General features: G+C 45.8%; 1 protein-coding gene across 1 annotated transcript in view; it reads right to left on the bottom strand.

Annotated features, from left to right (window-relative positions):
- SMARCC1 (SWI/SNF related BAF chromatin remodeling complex subunit C1) overlaps positions 1-12495 on the bottom strand; it is a gene marked incomplete at its 5' end in the record, with an annotated part of 77145 nt that overhangs the window by 33283 nt on the left and 31367 nt on the right. Inside the window, 2 exons of the mRNA XM_081881762.1 lie at positions 7996-8157; positions 9385-9643. Of these exons, the coding sequence (XP_081737888.1) occupies positions 7996-8157; positions 9385-9643 (421 nt within the window). The remainder of the gene's footprint in view (positions 1-7995; positions 8158-9384; positions 9644-12495) is intronic.

The raw sequence follows: 12495 nt of genomic DNA, 5'->3' as shown, positions 1-12495 counted from the left end.
ACCCAGAAATAGTACCTCGGATTAAGAACTTTGCTTCAGGATGAGAATAGAAATCATGCTCCGGCGGCGCGGCAGCAGCAGGAGGCCCCATTAGCTAAAGTGGTGCTTCAGGTTAAGAGCAGTTTCAGGTTAAGAACGGACCTCCGGAATGAATTAAGTACTTAACCCGAGGTACCACTGTATAGAGATTACTTTCACTTGCTTTCCAGAAGAGCAGATTGATTGGTCCACTGATTTTTTTTTTAAAAAAACCTGCATTTGAGAGTAACGACCATCAAATCTAGAGGGGCTTACTTCTGAGCAGATCCGCACAAAAGTGGGAAATCTAATCTAAGGCAGACACAATGAAAACAGAAGCAGCAAAGCCTTTATTCCAGGTTACCTAATCCAGAACACTTTCGCCTCTGGCTCTGCCCCCAAACAGGAAAAGGATTGCCCACCCCTACTCTAGAGAGATGCTGTGACACGGATCCTGCTCTCAGAAGCCAGCCACTCGCATGTATGTGGCTCTCTGAAAATTAACTCTTCCCTGCGGTGGGTTAATTCTCCACAAGCTCCTCTAGCTCAATGGCAAGCATGGGTGCTGACATTTCTGGCGGATTGCTCCAATTATCATTTAGGCACGGAAATAACGTGTGGAACACGGCGATACGATCTTGCAAGAGTTCCTAAAACATGTGTTCCTAAACATCCGATTCCTGGAAGCCTGGGGTAAGCTACAGGGACCCGTAATTATTCTTCCAAAGCATCAGGTTCCGGCTTCTGTTGGATGCAGAAACCCAAACTCTGGCAATGAGAATAGATTAAGCAAATTAAGTGCGTTTATGCACATTTTCTTAATTGCCATAATTTATGGGCCCAGGATTGAATGTCTTGGCACAGGGTAAACAGTCCTAAGTAATTGCCACTCAACACCTCCACACAGCCTGTAAAACAAGTTAATTAGATATATAAAACTCTCACAGCGATCAATTAGAAAAGCGTCTCAAGGCAAAGACTTGTTAGTGGGTATTTTAGCAAAGCTTCCCTTTGCTTGTCCCACTGTGTTCATAAGGAGGTTTCATATTATGCATGTAACAGAATACGAAGCGCCTGTGAAAACTTGCCCCCCACGGCCCCGGGGTCCCCAGCCATTCCACTGGGGCCTCTGTGTCTTTTCAAGTTCTTAAAAAGTCTCCCTTTATATCCTTATTTCCACAGTTGCTCCAGCCAGCTGGCACTCCTCAGCAAGCGACTGCAGCTTGCTTTCCGTCTTCCCCAGGTGGCAACTGCTCACTCCCTCAGTGGCTACTAAATCCTCTTGCACAAAACCACATGCCAAGACAGGACAACCCACACTGGACCGCGAGGACTCTCTGATCAAATACATCTCCTGTTTGCCGAGGCAATTCACTCTCAACTTTTGAGTGCTGTGCTTTTCTGCAAAGGCCTTCCTGAGGCTCTCTGGGTGCTGACTGACTCTCCGCTAAACTCTCATCCGTCTCAAAGCACTCCCTGCCTTCTGGATAAAGATCACGCAATTCTGCTTTAGCCCTGAAGGTTAAAAACAAAAGTACCTTGTCATCATTAGCCAATTCCCTACGGATCCACCCATCGCCGGCCTTCCTCAGCTGCAGAAGCACATCGCCTGTCCATCAGGGACAAGCTATTCACCTGCCTTGCCCCATCACCTACCTGAGGGAAAGTGGTGGGGTTGTTGTTTTTTTGCTATTTGGATGTTCCCTATTTTATTGTTTGGCATTGTTTCAGTGTTTACTAACATGAGGTCTTTGTCTGCCCTATTTACATTGGTGCGACTGTTTTGCTTAAATTGTGCTCTGTTTGCATTATCGTGAAATGTGGTTTTCATTTACTCTGCAGGTTGTGAGCCACTTTGAGAATGCACCTGCCATGGGAAAGTGGCATGCAGTGAAAACATGACAACATGCACAAAGGAAGAGGAGCTTTGCAGGGGGTTGGACTAGATGACCACCGAGTCCCTTCCAACTCTTAAGATTCTATGATTCAACCCTCTAGCTGCCTTCACAGCAGGAGAGATGCCTGCTGCAAAAGGACCACCCCAAGGCCACTGCCTAGGGTTGCTTGGCAGTGCAGCTGGCTCCAAATATTCTACTTACCCGAACAGAGTTGCCGCGCAAATAAAAAGCCGCAAACCCCCACATAGGCTGCCTTGGACAACTTGGGAGGATGTGTGCACAGGAGAGGCCCTGAAGTGAGGTTTTCAGCAACGGAAAACATCTGATCTGAGCAGATGTAGAGCTGCATCCACTGCAGCTCATGTCTGACATGCTCCATGGAAACAAATTTGCAGGCTATTCATTTCCCTTCCTAATAGAAAGCTGGAAGCTCATTGAAAGCCTCAGATATTGAACAGCCACTGGGAGCTCTGCATCCGGGGGGAAAATGGATTAGCGTCTAGTCTTCCAGGACAGAACAAGCTAAGCTGCAAGGAAAGGAAGAAAATAAAAGATTTTGTGGCTCTGCATGGGCACATGCATTAAATAAAACAGAGGGAGTGAGGAAGAGACAAAACCAATCCTGAAAAGGCTCATTAAAAAAAATCAATTTCAAAAAATGGTTGGAAAGGCCAATGTGTACAGCCATGTTTATCATAAGAATACAGTGGTACCTCTGGTTGCGAACAGCGTCTGCGTGGGTCGCAATTCGCCGCTTCTGCGCATGTGTGTGACGTCATTTTGTGTGTCTGCACATGCGCGAGCGGCGAAACCCGGAAGTAACCCTTTCCGGTACTTCTGGGTTGCCACGGGACGCACCCTTAAGATGCTCAACCTGAAGCAGAAGTAACATGAGGTATGACTGTAGATGATTGAGTCTTTCTTCTGCTATGATATACCAGAAGACTGGTGTGCTCTTTTCAGGAGAGAAGGGTCGCTTATTACCAGCTATTCTGTACTGAAGAAGATTTACAGCCAGAGTGGGCCACCGGGGAATGCTCCCGAGACTTGGGAAGTTTGCAACCTTCCCAGGGCATTTTTCCAGGGTTGCGGCAGCAGCAGCAGCAGCAGCAGCAGCAGAGCGCAACCCTGAGATGCTGCATTTGAAGCCTCCAGTAAGTCCTAAGAACCAGTGAACAATGCGAGTGAGGATTTCTCGACTCTTTCAACACGAAGATATGGGGATGACAAAATATTTCGCTTAACCTTAGGGTTTCTTCATGCCTTATGCAGTGGCATTTTCTCAGCTACCTGCACATTTGCCGTGGGTGTGCATTACATGCTCACTGGGTACATGTAAATGTGTGGTGTGACCTGCGGTCTACGCTGCCCATCATGGCTCTGCTAAATCATAGAATCGTAGAGTTGGAAGAGACCACAAGGGCCATCGAGTCCAACCCCCTGCCAAGCAGGAAACACCATCAGAGCACTCCTGACATATGGTTGTCAAGCCTCTGCTTAAAGACCTCCAAAGAAGGAGACTCCACCACACTCCTTGGCAGCAAATTCCACTGTCAAACAGCTCTTACTGTCAGGAAGTTCTTCCTAATGTTTAGGTGGAATCTTCTTTCTTGTAGTTTGGATCCATTGCTCCGTGTCCGCTTCTCTGGAGCAGCAGAAAACAACCTTTCTCCCTCCTCTATGTGACATCCTTTTATATATTTGAACATGGCTATCATATCACCCCTTAACCTCCTCTTCTCCAGGCTAAACATGCCCAGCTCCCTTAGCCGTTCCTCATAAGGCATCGTTTCCAGGCCTTTGACCATTTTGGTTGCCCTCCTCTGGACACGTTCCAGTTTGTCAGTGTCCTTCTTGAACTGTGGTGCCCAGAACTGGACACAGTACTCCAGGTGAGGTCTGACCAGAGCAGAAGACAGTGGCACTATTACTTCCCTTGATCTAGATGCTATACTCCTATTGATGCAGCCCAGAATTGCATTGGCTTTTTTAGCTGCCGCGTCACACTGTTGGCTCATGTCAAGTTTGTGGTCAACCAAGACTCCTAAATGATTCAGGGATGGGCGCTGGGACGACTAGCTAACACTGCCAACGCAGTTGCTCATGCTGCAGTTTTACGGCTCAGCTACAGTAATTACTACTGAGGGATCACCCTCCCCCAAGGAAGCGTTTTATTTAGCAATAATGTTTTAAATCCAATCCTTCTGCTTTCAGCTGCCCAAATATATAAGCAGTATTTTCGGCAGGCATATACCATGCAACTTTGCTGTTGCGCATTTGTAAACCCCACCCCCCACAAAAAAAGCGCAGGCTTGGCGGAGGGCTTCTTCGCCTTGCACCCTCTGGTGAAAAGCTGTTTCAGAGAAGGCGCTGTAGCCCGTCGAGTGACCCAATTCAATTTTGCCAAGCCACTCCCCCACAGAGAGCCATCTGCTTCTGCCCTAATTTATTCCATTAGTCACAGATCAATACAAATCACATTAACTGGCTAACATTAACTGCAAAAATCCAGTTCATTTCTCTCATTCAGAAATAATCTGCATCTCACGTTTTATTCTCTGGGCCAAGGAAAGGCTTCAAATTCTATTATCTGCCGCTAGCGAGCGAAAGGGAAAACACGTGGCTTCTTACTTAGGTCTCTGCTGTCCTTGCTGTAACTTTGCATGCTGTACACCCATTTACTGTATTTTTAATGGAAGCGGGGTCTCTAAATACTGTATTTTTCGTCCTATAGGGCGCACCGGCCCATAGGACGCACCTCGGGGTTTTTTTTGGGGGGGGGGGAATGAATGAAAAAAAATTATTCCCTCCCCCAGCCGTGGCTGCCGCCCCAAGCCTTGCGCACACCTGCCCGAAGCACGGGGCACCCTCCGGAGGGCTCCGCGTGCTTCGGGCGACAGGCTGCCCCCCAAGCCTCGCGCGCCCGGCGGGACACTCGCCCGGAGCACAGGGAGCCCTCCGGAGGGCAGACACTCGCCAGGGCTGCAGGCTGCTGCCCGCTAGCCTTGTAAGCCTGCGGGAACTCCTGCCGGGCTTGCAAGGCTTGCGGATAGCTTCCTGAAGCCTGCATTCGCCCCATAGGACGCTCACACATTTCCCCTTCATTTTTGGAGGGGGAAAAGTGCACCCTATGGGGCGAAAAATACAGTATTTCAAAAAATAAATATTCAGCGCTCAATACTAAAGAGCCCTATTCAGGCGCTTGTTCCTCCATCTGATGTTAATCATGTGGAGAAAACAGTGGGGTTGAGGACACTCGCCCTGCCATATTCATAGTTGCCCCTGATGAGTTGGAGTATGGCCGCCTGTAAGAGATAACCAATTGTACAACCTTCCATAGACATCTGAAGGCAGCCTTGTATTGGGAAGCTTTTAATGTCTGCTGTATTGTGTGCTCTTTTGTGTTTTGTTGGAAGCTGCCCAGAGTGGCTGGGGCAACCCAGTCATATGTGCTGGGTACAAGCATAAATTATTATTATTATTAATAATATTATTATCATCATCTCCACTTAAAAGCACAGAACTCAGCACAGCCAGGAAAAATCAAAACCTCGCCCTGGTCTGGTTCTCTGAGAGGAAGTTCCAGATCTATTGGAGCAGAGTATTAGCTAGGCAGCCATGAAGCTAATCACAACCTCAGGTGTTTACCTGAAACCTCTAAGGCACATGGAAAGGACACAGAAGGGAAACAAAGCATAAGGACAGTTACTGAGATGTTCACAAGGGTGTGGAGTCTTGAGATTCGAGTTCAAGGGTCAATGCTTGACATTACTGCAGCTTGACTGAAATTCCCTGTTCTCAGAGACTGGGGCAATGTGTGGTACTGTTGCTACTATCGTATGTAATTGTGGGAAGGAAGATCACTGTAAACTGTGTGGATGCTGAAGGTTGATGGGTATAGGAGGAAGAGAAGAGCAAGAGTCTAGGAAAATTAGTTTCAACAGACAAAATTGGTGAGACACTATGGTTCAGGAGGGCACAAAGTTAACTGAATGTCCGTCAGCCGAACTGCGTTCTCCTCTGTACCTAGACTTGCACTGCCTGCAGAAACGTTAAAGTAGGTAACGTAACCTACAAACGTAACAGCATGCTGCAGACTAAGCACTGTGGCATTTTGGTCTTAGCAGGAGGCTGAATCAAAGGATGTATTCACCATGGTGCTCAGTAATTATATTTTGACAAAGCTGTAAAATTCTGCTTTATTGTGTATGCAGAAAATGGAAGGAACCATGCCCTAATTACTCTCAAGTCTCACACCAGAAGCAATATCTCTCACTCAAGGACTGCTTGCCATTGTGTTGTACAATCTGCTTAAATGTAGGAATTATCAAGATGACCCCTAATTTACTGATTCCTGAACTTGCGCCTGCCACATACTGATCTATGCTGGTGTGGCATTTCGATCATTATTCCAAATGGGGAGAATAATGTTCAGTCTCCAAGCATAAAACCAAACGTCTCATATTGTAAATGACTTTCTGGGAAATAAATAAGGCAGTCCAAAGCACTTTTGACACCCCACAGATTCTCAACCATTGTATCAGGCATAATCCCAACTCCCCCATCAAGATCAAACATTTCATTTTTCTTGAGTTCATGAACGATGCAGGCAATAATGATTACAGAGTACGAGCTGTCATGTGACTCTCAGAGTCACAATTACATACTGGTTTTCTTCATCGCTCAATGACCAAAAATATGGTGGCTTATGTGAACAACCCAATCTCTAATTCTGCCTGCTCCCCCTACCCCAAAGTAAAGCAAGTCGTGTTCTACTATACCTTTTCCTTTAGTTATGATTGCCTTTGGTTGACATAAACACAATAAAACACCACAAACTGGCTTATAAGTTATAAAACTAAATTTACTAGAATAATAACTAGAATATAGACTTGTAACCATTCAAACAACAAACATACTAAGGTGCCGTGTGCAAGACAAAAGCCTAGAGATACTGTAAACATGGAGTGGATAAATGTACAACTCTATCTTAACAAGTTACATGTGCAGTAAATGTTATACAGACTGGATAAATGAACCATTCAACAAGTAGCGTAAGTCCAATTACAGAACGGCAACCCCGTGCCGCCACAATGGCAAGGGTAGCATACTGGAGAATATGGCAAAGTTTTTCAACTCTGTTTTTCAAACATTGAACTGGATGAGAAAAGTGGAATTGAGAATTATCCTCAGTTGAGAGGTTATTCTCACCAGGGTGGTGGCTTTGATTTGCCTTCCTGTGATTGATCCATGCATATGGCTTTGTGTTTCCAACTCAAGACCTCTTGAAGAACATCTCATCCAGTTCAATCTTTGAAAAACAGCCTTGAAAAGCTTTTTCATATTCTCCAGTGTGCTATCCTTGCTGTTAGTATGTTTATTGTTTGAATGGTTACAAGTCTATCTCTATTCTAGCTATTACAGTGGTGCCTCACAAGACAAAAAGAATCCGTTCCGCGAAGCAAGCCCATTGACGGCTTAGCGGATTAGCGCTACAGTGGTGCCCCGCAAGACGAACGCCTCGCAAGACGGAAAACCCGCTAGACGAAAGGGTTTTCCGTTTTGGAGGCGCTTCGCTAAACGAATTTCTCTATGGGGTTGCTTCGCAAGACGAAAAAATCTTGCGAGTTCCCGCAGGTTTTTTTCCACTTTCCCCCCCTTTCCTAAGCCGCTAAGCCGCTTATCAGCTGTTCCACTGATAAGCCGCCTCTCAGCTGATCGCTAAAAGCCGCTAGACCGCTAATAGCGCTAATCCGCTAAGCCGTCAATGGGCTTGCTTCGCAAGAGGAAAAAACCGCTAGACGAAGAGAATCACGGAACGGATTAATTTCGTCTTGCGAGGCACCACTGTATTAGCGGCTTATCGGATAAGCAGATAAGAGGCTTAGCGGCTTAGAAAAAGGGGGGGAAAAGAAAAAAAAACCCGCAGGAACTCGCAAGACATTTTCGTCTTGCGAAGCAAGCCCATAGGAAATTTGTTTTGCGAAGCACCTCCAAAACGGAAAACTCTTGACCTAAACACAAATCAGAGACAAGCATGATGGACAGGAGCACCAGACGGCAACCCCTAAGGACATACCAAGTTTCTCTGGCTCATCTGGAGCCGTTCCGGCAATGCAGCTGCTCTCTAGTCCGTAAGTGGGATCCACTTTTCCAGAGACTCTGGCTGCCTCCTGCACCTTCTTGACATGGGCCTCAACCAGTTCCAGTGGGACTTCCTCTCGGACCCTGGAAAATTCCTCTGTAAAAAAAGTAAAAACAACAAGGCTTAGAAGTTTGTTTTTAGGTGGGAGGGTTTTCAGAGTCATGTACCAATAGAACAGGTAACTCTTTAAGACAGCGGTTCTCAACCTGTGGGTCCCCAGGTGTTGTTGGACTACAACTCCCATCATCCCTGAGCTCTGGCCTTGCTAGCTAGGGGTGATGGGAGTTGTAGTTCAACAACACCTGGGGACCCACAGTTTGAGAAAGGCTGCTTTAAGATGACCCTGCTGGATGATCTGATTGCTCATTTTACACTATTGTAGTTACTCCTGTTTATTGGACATTTAGCAAGGGAACCATGAGTCACAAAGCCAAGAGCGGAGTGGGAGAAGGGGACAAAGGGAGCTGACAGAAGGACAGGCCAATGAATAGCAGAACAAAGGGAGATGTGGCAAGAGACTCAGGCAAGGCAGACAAGAGGACCCCAAAATTAATGGCCGAAAAGCTCAAAGCACAAAGCAGCACCAGGCTTGAGAGAGGAGCCATGAAAAAGAGACATAAAAAGGAAGGTAATTTTAGCACCAGCACTTTGAATTGACTGATCAGGGAAGATGACATGCAGAGAAGCCTTTTGGGAAGCTGCCTGCAGAATGGATAAGGCAATTTCCAAGTTATTTTAAAAACACATTACTCTCACACACGAAACTCTAATGCACATATTGCCATTGTGCGGCAATTAATAATACAAGGGCTGTTTTGTTCAGAAATCTTGAGAGCATCTTGGGCAGCATCTCAGGAAGATGAAATCAAGGATGGGAGCAGACAGCAGAACCTGAAGCATTCGTAATAGGTTAGCAAGGCCCTTTTGAAGTTATGCGTTGAGCTACACAAACGACAAATTAATGCTTGGCTTTTAGGTACCACTTGGCTAAGGCGGTGCTTTACTAACATTAACCAATTAAAGGTAAGTGACAGCAGGCAGCAGACTGCAGAAAAGATGAAAGCAGGCTTCAATTTGCTTCTCTGGGCAGGTTTGCCAGCCTGTGTGCAGAATGTCCCCCCCCCCGCAAAAAAAAACCCCACCCTTCTAAATACCAGCATGTTTCCAGGCAGTCCTTAAGTAGTTTTGGTGAATTTACGACAGATCAACCAAGGAGACGGTGGAGGATTTTCTTTAAGGCTAAGACAGCACCAAGCACGAAATTAAGACCTTCTCAGACAAGATTGAACTGGAAAGGGGGTGGGGAGGGAAGGTGATCCATACCTAAAGCTGCTTTAGCTGCAGCAGACGCCACCCGGGGATCCACGACAGATGCCAGAAAAGCCACGGTGCTCATCACAGGGTTTCCAGACTGGCTGAAAGGCACAGGCTGGTAAGCCAAAGGGCCCAGCGAGGCGTCAGAGTTCTCCAAGTAAGGATCCTCAATGGGAAGCCTCAGGAAATGGAGGATGCACTCGTCCTGAGTGCGGCTTCCGACATGCTCAGAAACTTTATTCCAGTCATCTTTGTACATCTCCAACGCCTTAAAAAACAAAGGGGGGGGGAATCAACTTTTAAAGAGACGCAATGCAAAAGTAGTTGGTTCACAAATTTGGTATACCATGAGAACAGCAGGAACTAAACATTTGTTCAGAGAATATAAACAATTTGTGGTCCTGTTGAGATTAGAAGCAGGTGTTAGTAAGCTGTGGGGAGGTTTGGCTACATGTGACCACTCTTTAAAAGAAATATTTTGATAGATTTTTGGGAATGTCTTTCAATGAAGGTAAATAGCAAATGTGTGTAAAAAAAACAAAACAAATATGAAGAGCTGAGAAATTCTGAGAATGCTTATTTCAGAAAAGGTGAGTTACCAGACCAGCAAAGCAAAGGTCAAAAGTGATTACAGTGGACCAAAACAACATACATTCTGCAACTTGTTTGACAGCAAGATCCTTCTATTGTATGAGATACATGGGAACCTTCTTTCAGTATAGCAAACAGTCAGAGAAAGGCCACACCACTGGAGACAAGCATTTATGGTGTAAGCTTGCCCTGAAGTACCATCCTCCAGTTTTTGGTACCGCTGGGCCATCACTGCTATTTCTGAACAATCCTAGTGGCAAAAAATGTCCAAGTAGCAGCCACTCTTGGGGATCTTTTACCACCCCTTCCTTCCACAACATTGACTCTGAAACATGAAGAGAAGGTAGCCAAGCACTGTCATTTAGATCCTCTGACCTCAGAAACATGCCTAAAACTTTTGCTGCATGATTGGTATGGTGTCTTCCATTCAGGTTCCCCACCCATATATTTCCCTGACCACAGAAACAAAATTCAGCAAACTAAGGCCTACATCCGGCTAGCATTTCAGCTTTGGATCTGAGAGTTGCTACTTCGAAACAAATTGGCGACTAATATACACACAGTGATTACCAAAATAATTATACATTCTTTATCAATCTTCTGAGAAAAATACAAAACCTTGTGCAAAGCCACAAAAACTTGTGAACAACCCAGTCTAAGATGAACTTATAATGCCTGATTTCAATAGATTTTTCAAATGCTTAACTCAGACTTTTGTTTTCTTTCTCTTTTCAGGTAAGTTCATGAAGATACCTATAAAAGGTATGTTCAGTGTTGTTCACAATACTGAGAGATGCTAGTGAAGTTGTAGATGGATGTTAGTGAAGTTGTAGACAGGGTGCTGGCGTTTTGCACCTGTCATCGTGGCTGTTGCTAATCTGACTCCAAACTCTCTCCTCCTTCCCATGCCACCTCCAGTCCCACAGCCTTGCCTCACTGGCCTTTTCACCAATTTCTCTACTATAATCTTTCCTATCACCTTTCAAATGCATTGCAACTCTCACCTCCCATCCCTCTTCCACCTAAACATTAGGAAGAACTTCCTGACAGTAAGAGCTGTTCGACAGTGGAATTTGCTGCCAAGGAGTGTGGTGGAGTCTCCTTCTTTGGAGGTCTTTAAGCAGAGGCTTGACAACCATATGTCAGGAGTGCTCTGATGGTGTTTCCTGCTTGGCAGGGGGTTGGACTCAATGGCCCTTGTGGTCTCTTCCAACTCTATGATTCTATGATTCCTTTGAGCAGCTCAGGTCTCTGCATCCTTTTCTGCCTTCCCTCTCTCTTGACCCATCTCCAACCTGGTTTACAATTACTTCTAATCTACTAGTCCATGCTACAGCGTCATCTCTTGTCAAGATTATTATTATTGACATAATCTTTGTGTCCTTCCTTCCTGTAGTCCCTTCTCTTGGGTTGATTCATATTGGCTCATCTAAATTGTCCCCACCCCACCCTGACATGACTCCACTCTGACGTAAACCATCACCTGAAGGCGTAGGCTTTCAGACTGTTCTCTTTATTTGCTGGCTTCTAAGCTTTGTGTGGCCGAATTATCTCTTCCAGTTTGTGTTTTCTCCAAATTTTGGAACTATGGCACCTAGAATAAGTTGTGGAATTTAATATAATTATCTGGAGGAGGGCAGAATTGGTAGGTGGAGATATCCTGTTTCTATTTCCCATCTGAAATGCAACAGATCTCATCTAGAGCATGTTGAAAAGGGAAAGTGAACTGATGTTCCTTAAGGTGAGGGAGGGTACCAAGGAGAATAGTGCATAGCTGTCAAGTGTCCCTTATTTGAAGGGACAGTCCCTTATCCCAGCGCTGTCTCCCGCTGCTGTCCCTTATTGATGGATGTCCCTTAAATGTCCCTTAAATTTCAAAGGAAGCAGCTCCTCTCCTCTCCCTCCCTGCCGGCCAGGGAGGAGGGAGGCTCCAACTGTGTTGCTTGGCTGTGTTGCTCACCCAATAGGAAGTCTAAGAACGACTGGGGGGTGGAGCTTGCATGCCTTGTGTGTGGCTAGTTAATGCAAGCTGAGGGGGTTTTTGAATGCTGGACGCCATTTTGTTGCACGTGCTGCTGCAAACTTTGCAGTGCAAAGCCAGGCCGGGGAGCCATCTTAAGTTGAGGCTGCATAGGCCTTGTGGTGCATGTGATTCAGATTCTAGTCAGTTGAACCTCTGGTTACAAAGTTGGTTGGACAGTGTTCTCGAAGCTACCCAGCATGAGTTTGACCAGACTGCAGGAGGACAGGAAGATTGGAGTGCCTGGAACAGGTGAGGCTGCAGGTCCCTTATTTTGGCTGCTGGTCCCTTATTTTCAAATCTGTAAGTTGACAGCTATGATAGTGTAGTGCAAACACTTTGATTTTTATGGAAATATTGCACAAAATGATTACAATTTTTTTGACAGCATACCTGTCAAATGTACTGGAGGGTACAAATAAAAAAAAAAAGGACTTCAACGGGTTCTCTTTCTCTGGAGAGAAACATGACCTCCAAGTCTTCTCTCCCATATGGAGTGTAAGAACCCA

The sequence above is a fragment of the Podarcis erhardii genome, assembly GCF_964252035.2.
Source record: "Podarcis erhardii genome assembly, chromosome: 12".
NCBI lineage: Eukaryota > Metazoa > Chordata > Lepidosauria > Squamata > Lacertidae > Podarcis > Podarcis erhardii.
The sequence above is the reverse complement of the archived record's forward strand: the minus strand, read 5'-3'. Positions and strand labels throughout refer to the sequence as shown.